The following is an 18,018-nucleotide window of genomic DNA, read 5'->3' on the forward strand; positions in this document are numbered from 1 at the left end:
CAGCACCACAGTTTTTGTGTCTTTTACTTTTGAGAAACGCTTGTCCAGGCTCTCCCTCATGGCTTGCCTGAGCGTTCTGATGCCTTTTGTGGAGGGACCCTCATCATCTTGAAGTAGCATCTTCAGCACAGCCAGGCATGGAATGATGCAGGATGCTGATGAGTGCTGACACCTTCATTGCATGTATTACAGACTGCCTTCCCTGGTGTTGGTTGAGTGTAATACTTCCATACTGCACTGTTTTAACAAGATGTGATAGCAGGGACCCTGTCATTCAAAACTAGGCTGCTACATTACTAACAATTAATGTTACTATAGCTGAAAAAACAGTACAATAGCAATAGGAGAGACCATTCATCCCTGAACACCATGCAGTTCATGTAGGCTTTATGATGCAGTTACATTATGTCTTAAGTCTTGAACAGCAATATCCTGCTCCTCTCTACAAGAAACTATTAAAGACAGCTTCGGGACACACTTCATCTAACAATAGGGCTGCAACGGATCAAAAGATTCATGGTTCGGATCATATCATGGTTTTGAGTCACGGATCGGATCATTTTTCAGATCAGCAAAAAAGAAAAAAGTGGTGGGATTAGGGTTAAATTATTTTCAAATTTGCACTTGTCTTTGATCTTTGTCTGTCTGTAATTATCACCATAGTTATGTAATGTAATAATAATGATAATAGTAATGATAATGGTTATATATTAAAAAATTTCAAACTTATACAGTGCTGTACTATGTATATACTACACATATGTTAGATCATTATACACTGTACAGCAGACAATTGCACCCCCCTCCCTCCAATCCGAGTCGCAAGCAAGTATCGAGTAATTTGGTCCAAGTCTCAAGCAAGTCCCAAGTTTTTTTGTCATGGGCAAGTCAAGTCACAAGGTTATGTCAAGTCAAGTCAAGTCAAGTCACAAGGTTATGTCGAGTCAAGTCGAGTCAAGTCACAAGGTTGTCAAGTCAAGTCGAGTCAAGTCACAAGGTTGTCGAGTCAAGTCAAGTCGCAGATTATGTCAAGTCAAGTTTCTCACTATTGTTCCTCATCCAAAGAAGAACATGCAGTCTAGTCTGAATGGATTAAAGCATAAACCTGTTAATTTTATCTATTCTTACATTACATGTTTGATCATTTAGACCAAGGTAGATGGGGAAAGGCTACATTCCTGGGCCCAGGTTGGAGGGTGCAGTGGGTGCCAGAACCATAGATAAAGAAACTATATACTTCTATTTCTATATCTATGGGTGGGACCTCATTAAATTATGGAGTAATTATTTAAAATATCTCAAAACAGGCCTATTTGTGGAAAAAAATCTAATATTTGAGTTATCATAATAGCTTGTTCCCCCCCCTAGTTGTCCTTAATATAGTGAAGAAGTCGAGAGGAGTCATCAATCTTGTCTCAAGTCGAGGGGAGTCATCTTGTCTCAAGTCGAGTCGAGTCTCGAGTCTCTGACCCTCCAAGTCCGAGTCGAGTTGCAAGTCGTCAAATTTGTGACTCGAGTCGACTCGAGTCCGAGTCCCTATGACTCGAGTCCAATTGTCTGCAATTAATTTATCTCTGAAATGATACAAATTATATTCTGTGTTTTGCCAGATGAGAATAAAAATGATTTTCTTTTATGCAACTCACACCACCATTTACTTATTTTACTTTACTGTATTCTGCAATATATTATAAGACAAATAACTTTCCTGTCTAACTTACTGCAATAGTGGACACATAAAGCTGATGATATGATTTTATTGAATCTCTAAAACCACACAGAGTTACCTGGAGCTGTTTTATATGATTGAACTCTGTACCATAAAGCTGCATGGTAACGATCCTGAAATCTGGCATCTCTGATCAGATGGACCAGAGATCAACCGGGAAGTAAAAATGGAACAATGAAACTATCAGGAGAATATTTTCCACAGCACTTAATGTGGACTGTGGTGGTTCTACCCTTTTTTCTTTACATTTAATAAATAATTTGAAGAGTCTGCTCACTAAAATTGAAATACTAGATGGATGGAATGAAACCGATCAGGCCACACATAACATCGACCAAGTCATCCATCACAGAGAAAATACTGAGCTTTTTTATACTTTAAACTCACTGAACTCCTCCCATCTGGCATGTAGGAAGCCCCCAAAAGCCTTAGAGATTATATTATCTCTACGGCAGATACCTCCAAAACTCTGCAACTCACACCAAAACTATTTAGATGGATGAATAGCACTAAAGGCCTGAGTAAAAGGTGGCGTCCCCACCCAGGTCATCACCATAAGTCATCGCATCAGTGATCTAGGACATTGGCTATCGTATGAAAACTTCTTCTTGAAGTACCATATAGTTTGCACACGTGCTCAGTTTGACAAAGTGATTAAAGCAATTCCCATATCAGTCAAACTGTTAGTTCAAAACATAGATAGGCAGTCATGTGTCAATCTTTTAACTGAGTGAAATTCAAATAAATTGATATGGAATGCTTGAATAATGTACTGTTCCCAATTAATCTCACAGAAACTCTGTCACCCAACTGTTTTCAGACTGAGAAATTTGAAAATGGAGAACCAAATATATCACTTACCCTATCAGCCCTAAAACCAAAGAAATCCATTTTTAAAACTCTCAACAATATTTATTCATCCAATGAAATGCTAAGAAAGAGATTTAACATTGATCACAATAATTGTTTCTTTTGTTATACTGAAATTGAAACCACAGGTTGTCCACAGGTCAATGTCTATACTGTATGACATTCTGGCAGGACTTGCAGGACTTGCTACCATCCAAAATCCCACTACATGTTCCTCTCACAAGAGAAACTATTGTGTTTGGTATTGATCTCAAGGACACTAAAGGTCACTTGATATTAAACAGCCTTACACTACTGGCATTTTTTTTATCTACACATCTAAATGGTGGAAAATTAAACCCCACTTCTCAGTTACTTAAAGGGACTTTATGGCCAATATGAGTGCCTTAAAATTAATGGAAGGAAAATAATCCAAGTCTCTCCTCAAAACTTATGAAGAACTGAAAGTTTTTTATGACCCCTAGATCGACTTAATGCATTTTTCCTTTTCACAATTTTGTTTTTCTGTTTTTTTTAGTTTATTTTTTTACTACTTATTGCTCTGCATTATAATATCAATGTTAAATTACTTTTCTATACCATGCCTTGTATGTTATTCCTCTATAATGATTTTCTATGCCTTGTTGTAATTGTTTTGTTACAAATAAAGTTTTAAAAAATTCAGTCAGCCATCTTTGAAAAAAAAAACAAACAAAAAAAAAGGTATCCCATAGCAACAACAAGATCAAAGAACAGTGTTCTGATGATGTCATCAAGTCACTTCCGGAATGTTGTGCTATAAAATTCTGATTCTCAGAATCAAACCTGCATCAGACCCGATTTTCACTGTCGAGTATTCAGACACGAATTTCATTGTCACAAGTTAGGAAAGAGGTTTTACAAGTTCAAACGCGAGTTACAATGGAAACGACACAAAGTCAGAGAAAGCAGAGGAGGCAGAGGAGAAACAACGCTGAGATCCATCAGCAGACTCATCAAGTCAAGGATTTCGCCACCAGACGCCTTGATTTCTACCTCCATTCCCTGGAGGAGGAAATAAGGTGCGAGCTTAAGGACAGCGAGGCAAGGCTGACCAGGGGTCGATCTGAGCAGAGGCTCCACTTGGACATCCACGTGGACTCGCTGACCGCTCTCATCGATCAGCTCCAGGACAAGCAAGAGGACAACAAGAGCAAAGAGCAGATGCAGAGTGAAATATGTAGACTGCAAGCCCTGCTAGACGCGGCTCCAGCCAAACATAACCGCTCTGAACAGGAAGATACTGAGACTCTGAAATTACGTTTCAGGAAAATCTGCTTCATGCTGCGGACAGCTCAGAGCGACCTTGAGCAGAAGACATCCTACACCAAAGAACTTGAAGTCAAGTTGGAGGCTATGACCAAAAAGAACGAGGACCTTCAAAGTGAAGTCGAGGCCATGAAGTTACAGGTCCGTGTTGAGAAACAGCTGCGTGCCGTGGCTGAAACCAACATGGAGACGACAACTCATGGCCTTAAGTTGCAGCTTTTTGAAAAGGACACCACGGAGTTTGAGGCTCGCACAAAGGCTGAACAGCTGGAGGCCGAACTTGTATTTGAGCGGGATCAAGCTCATAAGCTGCAAGCAAAGCTGAACAAAATGGAGGAGAGTCTCGCTAAACAGAAGGAGGATGCAAAAAAGACACTGGAACGAGTCAAGGCTTCCCATCAAGCCCAGCTGGAGGAACAAAAAGCAGAGACCAGGAAGATTTCTTCTGCCCTGAAAAAGGCAGAGGATCTGCTGGAGACTCAGCGTCGCAGCTGGCAGCAGAAGGTGGAAGAGACAGAAAAATCAAAGACTTTCTTTGCGGCTCAACTTGAAGAGCAGAAACAAGAAAACAAAACTCTTGCAGATGCTCTGCAGAAGGTTGAGCAGCAGCTGGAAACTCATCATAACGAGTGGCAGAAGGAAAAATCATCCCTCCTTCAGGCCACAGAAGACCTCAGGAAGACTCTCCAGGAAAAGGAGCAGGAGTGGAAGAAGAAAGAGTTCTCCCTGAACTCCCAGCTGACGGCTCTAGAGAGTCAGCTAGCCAAGAAGAAAAAGAAGAAGAAGTGGTACCGTGTACTCATGTGTGGCGTCTGATGATCATCTACAGCCCACACACAGACTTCCAGCTCAGGGACAGGGACTTACACAAACACAGGTATTTGTGAGTATTAATCAGTTTTAACCCCCAAACAGCACTTTGAAAACGGCTGTTTGAGAGTCAAGACTTTACGTTGGTGCAGCACGGTGGTCAGCACTGCCCCCCTCACAGCAGAAAGATCCTGAATCTTAAACCCACTTGGATCAGGGTCTTTCTGCATGGAGTTCAGATGTTTTCCCCGTGATTACGTGGGTTTCCTCCAGGAGCTCTGGTTTCCCCACGCTAAAAACAAAAAGAAAGAAAATTGCACATACTCACATATATACTCCCAGCCGTCCGTGAAGAGGGGGATCTCTCTTTGAATTGCCTTTCCCGAGGTTTCTTCCCCTGTGTCTTAAGAACTCTTCATGAGTTTTTCCTCGTCTTCTTGGAGAGCTTGGGCTGGGCGCCTCTTCCTGAACTGGATCTGCGAGACACATTTAAACACCATCAGCCACATGAATGAACATCACTATTGTACATCAAAAAAATAAAAAAAAAATCAAATAAAATAATGTCATGTTTCTTGGTCATTTGTTTTTTAGAATTTAAAGTTGCACTGTGTGTCACATTTGATATTAAATGGTTTGTCTGATGAATAAATCAGGGACAAACAGTGATCGGTCAGTTTTGTTGACTAGATCTCAAAGATGCTCATCAGCACATGGTCAGTTACAGTTCTGAACAGTTCTGTACACACATACATGCTAAAAGATCTGCCATAACACCCGAAAAAGGTTGCTTGATTGCAGAAAACAATGGTGGTTTGGTTGTGACATTTCCTAAATTTACACCCTGATTTAAAAAAAATACTACATGTACTTTAAAATGATGGGACCTTACACTGCTTTGGTAGTGACATGAGAATGTGGGACTTTTTTTCACATACAGCCTCATGATTTTAAATAAAATATATGTTGTTGAAATAAGAGGTTATGGTTTGGGAAAGCTGCCTCCCAACTGAAACTACACTACAAATCAGCAAATAAGTCATTCCCAGTAACTCACGGAAGATTTTATTTGGGTCATCAAATACATTAAAGACCATTGAAGAATTAATGCAAATTTAAGATTTACATCTGTAGTAAACCTTTTAAAAAGAATTTCCAATGTGTACATATTGTTTTTTTGATGACAGGAAAAAATGAGAGCCTGTTAATTCTGCTTAAATTCACTTATTTTGTCTGGTTTATATATTAGGCTAAAAGGTCCTATATTGTTACACAGCCTAAATGCATTTATTTCTGATTTAAAGAACTTAAATACTTAATATGTTCTCGAGAACACAGGTCAACATAATATAAGACAATCTGGAAATGACAGTAAAACTGGTCACGGCCATTCATTTATGCACATATTAACTTTTACCAAAATGTGTTGATAAGGCCTATTGTGGATTGTTTCTTGATGGTTTATCTTTTTTAAAAAGTGGATCCTAAGGAACAAAGTTTGGGAAACACTGCTATGTAAGGGATCCTGCAGGGTTCTGCATCACACTGTCATGATTTATTTCACAATAACGACCTGCTCACTGTACATTATCCTGCTTGATAAATGGTTATTCGCAAAAATTTTTTTACAAATGACACAAAATATTCATTTCAAAGTGATTTTGGTAATTTAACAGTGACTCTATTTTTAGTCTATGATTAGAACTGTATCCATAGCAACAGTCTGTTTTTCATAACAACGGTCTGTTAGTCTTAGCAACGGTCTGCTATACAGAAATAACACATACATTGTGTCCATGTAGTCCACATGTGTCTAGAGATGAAACGGTACAAACATTTCATATTGGAATGAAAGAATTAAAATTCTTTATTTCAAACATGTAAAAAAAAAATGAAAGAAAAAGAAATAAAACAATAGAAATAAATAAAAACAAACAAATAGAGTTCAATAAACCTATACAGCAAACTCAACAGGCAAATATGGTTCTGCATAGAACCCCAAGTTAGGGTTCTGGGTGGGACCATTACTCCCAAGAAGGGGTCCCCCTATTAGACCCTCTAGTTGGGGCTCTGGGTGAAACCTTTCATGGATGGTTCTCAGTATAACCCTTTATGTCGGGTTATTTGAAGAACTCTCTGATAGGTTTCCAAGTAGAACCTTTATAAAAGGTTTCACCAGGAGGCAAAAAGAGTTCTCCTATGAGGCCAAGCTGAAGAACCATTTATGGTTCTTGTTAGCACTTTTATTTCTAAGACCTGCTCTTGTTACATTTAAACAATACTGCACTTAATGCATTAACCCAGCGGTCACCCTGAGTGATGAGTGTGACCCCTAGGGTGTCTTCAGTTACTGCGGGAAGCCTCCAAATTTTTGTTTGATCTATTTATTCCAAAAATATATTACTTAAAATTATGTTTGAAAATACACATCATCGTTTTTATGAATGCATACAAATGTTATATTTAAGGCTAAAGAGAGATTTTACAAACACAGATAGTGTTGTAACATGCAGCTTACTTTCACATACAGTCAGTCTTGGATCACCTTTAACATTACAATTTACAGTATAATACACAACTACGCTCTGTAGTCTGACTCAATGTCCCGCCTACAGCAGCACATCTGATTGGTTAGAAGTCATGATCAATCAGCAGACACACTGTGTCACAGACGGGGTGAGACAGAGCTGCAGCGGTGAGCAGAGAGGAGCTGTGTAGAAGTTAAGACAGCTGATATCACCAAAGTTTCAATGAACATCACAGTTTTATGATGTGTTTCTTTGGTGATAGCAGAGTTACATCAGTGAAAAAAGTTATGGTCTGGATTTCACTCGAGGTGATGTGACGGCTTTTAAATCAGAGATGCGCTGCACACACACACACTTCTTACTATTATCACTGTATATTTCCGTATCAATATTATCAGCAACCTTGTTTCAAGTGATTGAACCATTAAAAACATTAAATAGCCTACAGCATCTTCACTTTAATAATCAGTGTTTATCATAGGAACAGTCAGCTGCCGCTAACGTATTGGGCCTCACAGTAAGGTTAGTAGTTATGAGTTGTAGAGTTTCTCATGTGGCTTCCACACAAACACACACTGTTCTCTACCAGAACAGACGTTCTCCCCATTGCTACAGTCTGCTGAGTGTCTAGAGCCAGAGGAGGAGAAAGTGGACCCGTGGACTAACGTTACGCTAAAAGCTAATCAGCCTTCACCTCAATGTGCTTCCCTGCAATAAAACTGGACTGAATTGAGTTCATGAGGTTTTTACTCTCTCTCTCACTCACACACACATACTTCTACTATCACGGACTATTTCCACTTCGATATTATCAGCAACCTTGTTTCAACTGATTAACAGACACGTCTGGAGGGACTGTGAGTGAGCAGAGCTGCTGCTTATGTTTATGTAACGTTACTGGGAAAAAACAATATATATTATTATTATATAATATATATTAAATGCACGAACGTATGTGGACTTAATTTGCAAAGCATTGTGGGTGTGGATGAAAATGAAATCAAACATTAAAGAGTAGTTTAGTGTAAAGTATTATTGTTGTGGTTTTTGTTACAGTCATATTTTGTTTACTGATCATGAATCGATCATTTTGGTCAAATGAAAAAGAGGAACCCTGAGTGAGAATGAGTCTCCTGTGAATGAGCTGCTGCTTTCACCCTCAGTCAAACTAAGACTATACTTTCAGGGATCATTTCTATAGTTTCTGACTTGAGAAATGTGTTTCTAAAGTGTTTGGTCTCGCTAACCACGATGATGAGTCGTGATATTCCTTTCTGAGCATGAAGCTGACAGAGAATAATGATTCAGTTCATATGTTCTCTGTCATTGATGATTGTTCTTTACTTCCTTGTGGAGTTTTGAGGAAGGGAATATGATCAGAGTGGTATTACTTCATGTTCTATATTAAAGGACCAGTGTGTAATAATTACAGGGATTTATGTACATAAATGAGATATATTATATATAAGTATGTTATTTATTATTATCAATCAACATAAACTCATAAGCTATATGTTCCTGTTACTTTAGAAATAGCCATTTATAGTTACATACGGTCGGGTCGACTTACGGAGATCATCATCCTGCGCCGTCTACGGCAGCGCAGAGCGGACAAACTGCACTAACAGTGACTCTTGGGAAGCCCATGGAAACCTTACGTAGACGCCGCAGCGTAAACACAGAAGTAGACGGGGAGGATAGGCGCGGGTGATTGCTGGCAGATCATTTAGCGTTGTGAACCTTGACTGGCACAGTTTTGACAAATGGAGGATCATACATACACTGTACCAGAACAAAAAGCAGCGAACAGTGAATCCCCGTCATCAAAAAAGCGGAGACGCGAAGAAAGTAAAAGCAAGCATGACAGGAAACGGCAAAAACGCGAATCAACATCAGCATAGCGTTTACACGATGGAAATAGCTGATGGAGGACAAACGTTTTCACAGTGACGCCGAGGTTGCCTGTTTTCTGCTGGACAGGTAATTCATCCTACACACATAATTGTAGTTTGTTGTGAGATAGCTTTCGCTCGCCATTTTGTCTGCTGACGGCCACCGTACTCTTGGTGAGAGAGGGGCGGTGTCGGGGTAAATCCTCTTAGTTGCAATCTAAGGTTTGAACGCTAGATGCCACTGGAAATCACACACTTCTCCTTTAAGGAAATATTTATTTAAATTCATAATGTGTTAACAACCATGAAAAGAAGATTCAGCCTCCAAGTGTTGCATGTCAAGATGTGGTTATGGTTTGGTTCCCATGTGACAAATGTAATATTAATATGCTTTTTCATTGACAGATCAACTTTGATTATCAATAATTTGTTGTTTCTTAAATAAAAACAGTGGTTACTCTTAACTTTCAGTTTGTGGGAAATTTATGATGGGACTTTCTCTCTACTCTCTACAGGAGAGAATTTATTTGAGTTTGGGCCTCATGTATGAAATGTTTTGAGTCCTGAGCTTAAAGTTAAAATTCTGAATTTTAAGTCAAAATTCAATGGAGAAAAAGTCATAATTATAGTTGAATTTATTCTCATAATTCTGAATTTAAACTCAGAATTTTGACTATTTTCTGACTTTTCTAGGGCTTCATGTGAAAAATTAATTTGAGTTCTGACATCAAATAAATAAATGTTCCTCATGTGGCCCTAATTATCATCTTTCTGATAAATGACCTGAATTATTAAGTGATTTTAATGAACGAATGATTATCAAAATTGCTGAGCACATCTCTTTCAGTCCACTATCATCAAGTTGTCTCCTTACTAGAAAATCTACTTTCATTTGTGGATACAGGAGACAGGATGCAAAATTTATGCATTTTCTTGAACTGATAGTTGAACAATAATAATTTAGTCAATAATAATAATAATAATAATAATAATAATAATAATAATAATAATAATGACACAAACAAGGCAGAGCCAACCAAACAGTGAGAAAACCTGTGAAGTCTGGAAAAATGATACACAAAACATCCATTATCTGTTAATAACACAAATGAATTAATGATTAATCATCAAAATCTCTACGGTGGACATTACACTACTACCACATATGAGTTAAGTTTTAACAGCAGATCACATTTATCAACTCAAAACCCACAAGAAAAAAATAACTTCAGTTGATGACCAATTACAAAATAGTCTCTTTCCCATATTTGACATGAAAAATATTCTCCCAGTGAAACTTAATGTTCTACAGAAAGATAATAACAATATTTCACTGACAGACATAATTCAGTCTAGACTACAGAAATCTAGTATTTTAACAAATCTAAAACAATTGTAAAATCAATATTGACATTAGGACAGTAATTTAAGAGACAAATTAATAACATAATATTTGCAAAGTTGACATGCACTGAATTATACATGAACGTATGCCTTGTTGTAATGTCTACAGTATATTATAGTTTTTGCCAGCACCAGTCTGTATGCTGGCCAGTGGAAAATAAGTAGAAAATAAGTGAACAGGATTTATGAACAGGAATTATATCTTGATTATGTTCTGAACCTCTGAACCCTGAGTGAGAATGAGTCTCCTGTGAATGACCTGCTGCTTTCACCCTCAGTCAAACTAAGACTATACTTTCAGGGATCATTTCTATAGTTTCTGACTTGAGAAATGTGTTTCTAAAGTGTTTGGTCTCGCTAACCACGATGATGAGTTGTGATATTCCTTTCTGAGCGTGAAGCTGACAGAGAATAATGATTCAGTTCATATGTTCTCTGTCATTGATGATCGTTCTTTACTTCTTTGTGGAGTTTTGAGGAAGCGAGTATGATCAGAGTGGGTGCTTTTCTTGTCTGAAAAGAAATAATAATCTTTTGTAAGACAGTACATAGGGAGTTTTTTTTATTGGTCTTTACCTTGACTTTTATCCATGTGGTTGTTGTGTCATTAGATGCATTTTACATTGTTAAGATCAGACATTATCTCAGACCTACTCAAACTCAGCAGTAACAAATGGTTATAAATCCTTGTGTGGTCTTTCTTCAGGTACCTGTCTGACCTCCTCCACCACAATACCCCGTCCAGGAACCTACAGTCCTCGTACATGGACCCACTGTCCACCCGATAAATCATCCTGAGAACTTTTGGTTACAGAGCGTTCAGTGTGGCAGCACCCAACCTCTGCAGCTCTCTGCTGGCAGAGACCTGCGATGCTCCACAACTGTTCACTTGCAAAAAACTTCAGGAAACCCACTTATTCATCAAGACTTATGGCCTCAAACTTCACACATCACCAGTCATTGCTGTTCTCTTCTTGTTTTCTTCTTTCTGTATTTGCTTTATTTTTGTTTCATACCCTGTAAAGCAGCCTTGGGTTCTTTGAAAGTTGCTATATAAATCCAAGTTATTACTATCATTACTATGATTTGTTAGTGGTGTATTGCCTGCTGTATCCACTAATGAAAAAGTTATTTTTGCTGTGTAGAAGTAGGATGTGTTTAGTGAACCAAGTTAAGTTTGATAAGGGAAGAACTAGATGATGAATTGGTTGGTGGAATACAGAGATGTGATCAACAATTCTGATAATCAGAAACATTGATGCAGTGCTAAAGAATCGATACATCTCATTAGGATGTGCATATATTTCATTTTTGGCATCAATGATGTAACTTTCCTCTGTTTTCTCTCTCCTCCTGCCTCTGTCTGCACCGCTCTCACTGGACGCCTGCTGCCTCGCTCACACAAAACAAGCGCTCCCTCCTCCCTCTCCTGTCTCTACTCTTCATTTCTTCAAAACAGACGGCGCTGAAAACAGACAGACAGAGAACTGACATTTGTATTGTGCTGCACCACCAAACTTTCATAAAAGTGTGGAATAAGTTTGTGTTTATAAGATAGCTGAGATACACTGTTACAAGTCATTTATGCAAAATGTGAAAGTGGACAGCAGAGTACAGAGACACAAGTCTGACCCACAGAGACGTCATGTCACTGTGAGAGCAGGAAACACGTATCACTGTTTCCCCACACTAATCAAAACCACAGCACTCTTCATATGAAGCAGAGCAGCTCATCATCTTACTGCAAAAATGCATTTTAAACAGTTATAAAGTTTGTTCACAGATTCTTGTTAAGGCACGAGAGTCCTAATAAGATGTCAACACCACTGTAATGTCTCCTCTCTGTATCTCCTGTTACTATATTTAGTAAAACTATCAGGATTTCTTTTTGCAGCTAATAGCACTCTACAAATATAGAATCAATTGAATTGAAAAGTAAAGATTAAAGAGAAAGTAAATATATTGTATTGTATTGTGACAGAGCTGAATCATGTCATACTGAATCGTTGGCTGTTTAAAAACTTCTAAGATGTATCGTATCATTGAACATGTATTGAGATACATATGGTCTCAGTCAGTGAGATTCACACTCTTAACTTTCAGTGATGTTGCCTGAAGTGGCCAATGGCAGCTTATACCCACAAAGTACATCCTGTGAGTCAGACTAGCCTTTTAAAAAAAAAAAAAATCATTATTGCATATCAGATCCTTCAGAGGTGATAATATAACTAACAAGATGGAGAAGTCAAGAGAAAATCTTTATTTTAAGAAGATTTATATATCCAGACAATTTATCTCACCATAATAAGGCTGTTTAAATTAAGAAACATAGGATTTGATAAAGAATGTAAATTAACAGGTTGTCAAAACTATTGATTACTTTGTTGTTTCTTTATTAAACAGCTTCTAAACTCTCCACTCTGATCATATTCCCTTCCTCAAAACTCCACAAAGAAGTAAAGAACAATCATCAAAGACAGAGAACATATGAACTGAATCATTATTCTCTGTCAGCTTCACGCTCAGAAAGGAATATCACGACTCATCATCGTGGTTAGCGAGACCAAACACTTTAGAAACACATTTCTCAAGTCAGAAACTATAGAAATGATCCCTGAAAGTATAGTCTTAGTTTGACTGAGGGTGAAAGCAGCAGGTCATTCACAGGAGACTCATTCTCACTCAGGGTTCCTCTCTGCCATCAACATGTTCCTCCAGTTGTTGTGTCTCTTCTTGTTGTGTGTTAAAAGTAAAACTGTAAAAAGCACAAGCAGACATTGAGTGTCTCTGACAGCATGTCTGTGATACAGAGAGCTGACAGTCAGGAGACAAAAGCAGCAATGAGTTGTGATAAAGAAAAGCTTGCTTCAAAGTAAGAAAAACAGATTCTGAAAAGCTGCAGTGATTAAATAATTAATCAATTATTAATTGCACAGTTAATTAATCGCCAACTGTTTTGATAAATTAATCATTTTGGGTCATTCTCAGGCTTTTTTAATAGTTTGATCTTGTGACTTTCTTACAGCTCAGCTTGTTAAGAGTCATTCTTTTGTGTTGACAATGTTTACAGCTTTAATTATTGGAAGTTCATGTAACTGAACATTTTGGGGCTGTTGCTCTGTCATTGTCTCAGTTGTGTTCAAGGTTCAAGACTGTTTTAAACCTGTGTTGTCTTGTTCGAAGTCACACAATCACCAGAACCAGTAGTTCTGAACCTTTCTGTCTCTTCGATTCCCCCATTCTGTCTCTGAAAAGCTGAACCTGCCAGCCTGCAGGAAACTTCCTGCTGCAAAAGAATAAGTGATTAATTCCAAAGCTGTTTTGTCAAAAATGAACATTAATTAAAATTATTTTCATTCCTAGAAACCTAACCTTTTTTAAGAGTGTCAGACACACACTCCCCAGTGCTCTACATGATGATGAGACTCTGACACACCTGTGATGAGTGGCTCAGACTCTCAGGTTAGCTGTGGTTCTGCTGAACCTGGTTTTGTTTTAACAGAAAGGAAGAATCTGCATCAGGTCAGATAGTTGGGTCTGGGTTGTAGAATGGACAGTGTTGTGAATAGGATCACTTTGGGTAACCTAACTCGCCAGATTGTTTGTTACTCAGAACCATCTGGGAAGTCATCCTTAGAAACTGTTTGGAAAAGGGCAGGCACTTTCCATAGCTGTTTGGTGCAAACACAAATGGATAACTTGAAGCTTAGCAAGACGTATTTTTGTGCGATCTCACGAATCCAGCTACTTTGCAAGGTAGCACTTTGGGTGGACACTGGAAATAGTTTGCTCTGTAAAACTGTTTCAATCCAGTAGGTGGCAGTAATGCAGCTCATATAGATGCCGGCTGACATAAAACACAAAAAGGAGCATTCGGGTCCAGTTTAGTCCATGCATTTATCTGGGCTGAGGAGGGGGCTTCTCAGTGAATCAGCTTTATGGAGATAGTCCAACTTCTTCAATCTGACTTTGTTTTTATTGCAATGTGTGCAGCAGCTGTTTATGACGCATGGAAACTCCACATGACGTTGAGGCTCTCTGACGTGTCTGTGAGGAGCAGCTCAAACACCCAATATAGCTGCAGTTCATCTGAGCCTGTGTTTGTTTTAATAAACCAATCAAGTCCTGTTTAGGAACAAGTTGACGGCAGAGAGGAACCCTGAGTGAGAATGAGTCTCCTGTGAATGACCTGCTGCTTTCACCCTCAGTCAAACTAAGACTATACTTTCAGGGATCATTTCTATAGTTTCTGACTTGAGAAATGTGTTTCTAAAGTGTTTGGTCTCGCTAACCACGATGATGAGTTGTGATATTCCTTTCTGAGCATGAAGCTGACAGAGAATAATGATTCAGTTCATATGTTCTCTGTCATTGATGATTGTTCTTTACTTCTTTGTGGAGTTTTGATGAAGGGAATATGATCAGAGTGGTTACTGTTTGCTGTAATATAATTATATTAATTAATCTAATATTATGTTTAAAACTTGTTTAGCATTATTAAAATACTAGCTTCCTACTGGTGTTATCCCTCTGTAGAACAAACAAATGCATTTCAGATTTATTACACATAAATGGAAACATTTCAAGCCTTTTTTTGTTTTAATTTGGTAATTATAGCTTACAGCTCATGAAAATCAAAAATCCAGCATCTCAAAATATTAGAATATTTCATAAGATTAATAAGTTCATAAGTTTATCATCTTCATCATCGTTCATAAATTCTGAATTTTAAGCCAGAATTCGTAGGAGAAGAAGTCAGAATTATAGCTGACTTTATTCTCATAATTATGACTTTCTTGGCATAAATCTGAATTTAAACTCAGAATTTTGGCTTAATTCTCATCCTTCTAACTTTATTCCCAGGACTCTATTTTCTGACTTTTCTAGGGCTTCATGTGAAAAATTAATTTGAGTTCTGACATTAAAATCAAATAAATGTTCCACATGTGGCCCTAACTCACTTCAATCTGTCCCTAATCCTCATGTGTGATTTTATAAACTAAACAATTAAACAATTAAAAAGATAAAATATTTGTTTCCAATTTTGTAAATACTTGAAAGGGAATGGGAAAAAACAGCATATATTAAATGCATGAACATATGTGACTTAATTTGCAAAGCATTGTGGGTGTGGATGGAAATTAAATCAAACATTAAAGATCAGTTTAGTGTAAAGGATTATTATTGTGGTTTTTGTTGCAGTCATATTTTGTTTATTGATCATGAATTGATCATTTTGGTCGAATGAAAAAGAGGAACCCTGAGTGAGAATGAGTCTCCTGTGAATGAGCTGCTGCTTTCACCCTCAGTCAAACTAAGACTATACTTTCAGGGATCATTTCTATAGTTTCTGACTTGAGAAATGTGTTTCTAAAGTGTTTGGTCTCACTAACCACGATGATGAGTCGTGATATTCCTTTCTGAGTGTGAAGCTGACACAGAATAATGGTTCAGTTCATATGTTCTCTGTCATTGATGATTGTTCTTTACTTCCTTGTGGAGTTTTGAGGAAGGGAATATGATCAGAGTGGTTACTAATGTTGTCTTAACAACAATACTGTAGTTGTAGGTTTCAGATTAAGTTTTCTTTGTCTGACAGAGAAATTGGTGTTATCCCTCTGTAGAACATCTTGAGTTTCACAGGTAGAACATGTTAAATATGGTGAAGAACCTATTTTACAATTAGTTATCAACTTAAGTTATTTTTTTCTTGTGGTTTTTGAGTTGATAACTGTGATCTGCTGTTAAAATTTAACTCATATTTGGTAGTAGTGTTTAGAATTTATTTGAGTTTAGGCCCCAAGTGTAAAATGTATTGAGTCTTGAGCTTAAAGTTAAAATTCTGATTTTTAAGTCAGAATTCAGAGGAGAAAAATTCAGAATTAGAGTTGAGTTTATTCTCATAATTTTGACTTTCTTGTCATAATTCTGAATTTAAACTCAGAATTTGATCTGATCATATTGCTTTCAAAAGTGCTATTGTTAAAAAAAAAGCGTAAAACAACAACAATAAAAATATGGTATATTTTTAAATAAATTAAATTACAAAGTTACACTTACACTTACAAAGTAGCTGTTTGTGAAATAATGCAGCCTGTAAATAAATAAATAAATAAATAGCTTTCTGAAGTTTTATAAAGTAAATCAAACAAAGTAAAATAAAATTTGCACAGAAATGTGAGTCTCAAATCAATTAGTAGTCTCAATTGAGCAGCACCAGATTGTGGTGGAAAAAGCAGAGTTTCTTGCTTGTTTCATAAGTAGCTTGAAGCGCCCTTCATTCTGTCTCCACCACTGGAGTGGGTCCTCTTTCTGCCTGTTGATCACTGGCTCCTTCAGGTACAGATGTAGCTCATCCTTAACGCAGATACTGGCCAGCAGGTCAACAGTTTTCTCTCTGTTGCCTTTTGTGGGTGTTTCATTCTCATGTGTCCCATATGCAGCTGCCTGCTCCTCCACACTGGCTCCTTCTGTGGCAGCATTGCTCTTCTCGAGTGGTCTGTTGTGTGGCAGCGTCCTCTTTCTCTTTCAACTATCCTTGCTCAATGTCGTGGCAGAGGAGAATGCATGACTCTTATAATGAGGATCTGAGAGACAGGCCAGCACCACAGTTTTTGTGTCTTCTACTTTTGAGAAACGCTTGTCCAGGCTCTCCCTCATGGCTTGCCTGAGCGTTCTGATCCCTTTTGTGGAGGGACCCTCATCATCATGAAGTAGCATCTTCAGCACAGCCAGGCAAGGAATGATGCAGGATGCTGATGAGTTACTGTGGCTCACCTGAAGTGTCACTTCATCTATTGGGAGAAGAGTTTCAATTAAATTGGACACAAGGGACCTGCAAGTCCTCCATGTTAACCACAGTAGATGGTAAGCGCACACTTTTGCTCCAGCAGTCTTTGCAGCATGTGGAGCGTTGAGTTCCACCTTGTTGGAACAACCTGGATTATGTTGTGCTCTGGCAGACCAAGTTCCCTCTGAATGTCTCACAAATGCTGTTTGGCCAGATTGGAGTGGTGGAAATGTGTGGCACACTTCTTAACCCTCCAATTATCCTCAAATATCACTATACCCAGGGATATTTGCCTCCAGAAAATGATTTACAGAAAATTGTTGACCAAGTTTTTGTGTCAGGCACTTTGTTTATTTGTTGAATACATAAATAACCCCTTGATAATGAAACCTTGACCTGTCCTCTAGCACCACCATCAGGCCAAACTTTTATTGAATTAATTTATCTTGAAAAGTTTTCATCCAAATCTTCATTCAACCTTAAAAACAGTATTGACCACAAGAGTATGAACCCTCTTGGTTTTGGTGATGATATGACCTTTCCTGCAGCGCCACCATCAGGTCAAACTTTCAGTTTTAGAGTTAGTGTATCTTGAAAGTCTTTAATCCAAATCTTTTCTAATCTGGGGTGCACATTCATGACTCTCACAGAATGAACCATATTGATTGATGGGTTTTTTTGTTGTTTTTGGTGTGTGTGTGAGGGGGT

At 37.9% G+C, this 18,018-nt stretch overlaps 1 protein-coding gene and 5 non-coding genes across 6 annotated transcripts; 5 read left to right on the plus strand and 1 right to left on the minus strand.

Moving 5' to 3' along the window:
• The first annotated feature begins 3,499 nt into the window (after nucleotides 1-3,499).
• On the plus strand, nucleotides 3,500-4,702 carry LOC146330634 (uncharacterized). Its single transcript, XM_084711545.1, has one exon. It carries the CDS (start codon nucleotides 3,500-3,502, stop codon nucleotides 4,700-4,702), a length of 1,203 nt encoding a protein of 400 aa, XP_084567671.1.
• A 3,692-nt stretch (nucleotides 4,703-8,394) lies between these two features.
• On the plus strand, nucleotides 8,395-8,610 carry LOC146330635 (small nucleolar RNA U3). Its single transcript, XR_014769892.1, has one exon. It is a non-coding gene; the product is annotated as a small nucleolar RNA U3 (small nucleolar RNA).
• Nucleotides 8,611-10,805: 2,195 nt separating this feature from the next.
• Nucleotides 10,806-11,021, plus strand: LOC146330636 (small nucleolar RNA U3). The gene has a single exon (XR_014769920.1). It is a non-coding gene; the product is annotated as a small nucleolar RNA U3 (small nucleolar RNA).
• Nucleotides 11,022-12,934: 1,913 nt separating this feature from the next.
• On the minus strand, nucleotides 12,935-13,150 carry LOC146330637 (small nucleolar RNA U3). The gene has a single exon (XR_014769912.1). It is a non-coding gene; the product is annotated as a small nucleolar RNA U3 (small nucleolar RNA).
• Nucleotides 13,151-14,735: 1,585 nt separating this feature from the next.
• Nucleotides 14,736-14,951, plus strand: LOC146330638 (small nucleolar RNA U3). Its single transcript, XR_014769909.1, has one exon. It is a non-coding gene; the product is annotated as a small nucleolar RNA U3 (small nucleolar RNA).
• An 885-nt stretch (nucleotides 14,952-15,836) lies between these two features.
• Nucleotides 15,837-16,052, plus strand: LOC146330639 (small nucleolar RNA U3). The gene has a single exon (XR_014769923.1). It is a non-coding gene; the product is annotated as a small nucleolar RNA U3 (small nucleolar RNA).
• Nucleotides 16,053-18,018: the final 1,966 nt, after the last annotated feature.

Source organism: Lutjanus erythropterus, chromosome 3 (assembly GCF_056507025.1).
Source record: "Lutjanus erythropterus isolate fLutEry1 chromosome 3, fLutEry1.hap2, whole genome shotgun sequence".
Classification (NCBI taxonomy): Eukaryota; Metazoa; Chordata; class Actinopteri; order Lutjaniformes; family Lutjanidae; genus Lutjanus; species Lutjanus erythropterus.

Bases quoted from the DNA above. Each gene is read 5' to 3' on its own strand.
- LOC146330634 (XM_084711545.1), top strand. From the start codon at position 3,500: ATGGAAACGACACAAAGTCAGAGAAAGCAGAGGAGGCAGAGGAGAAAC.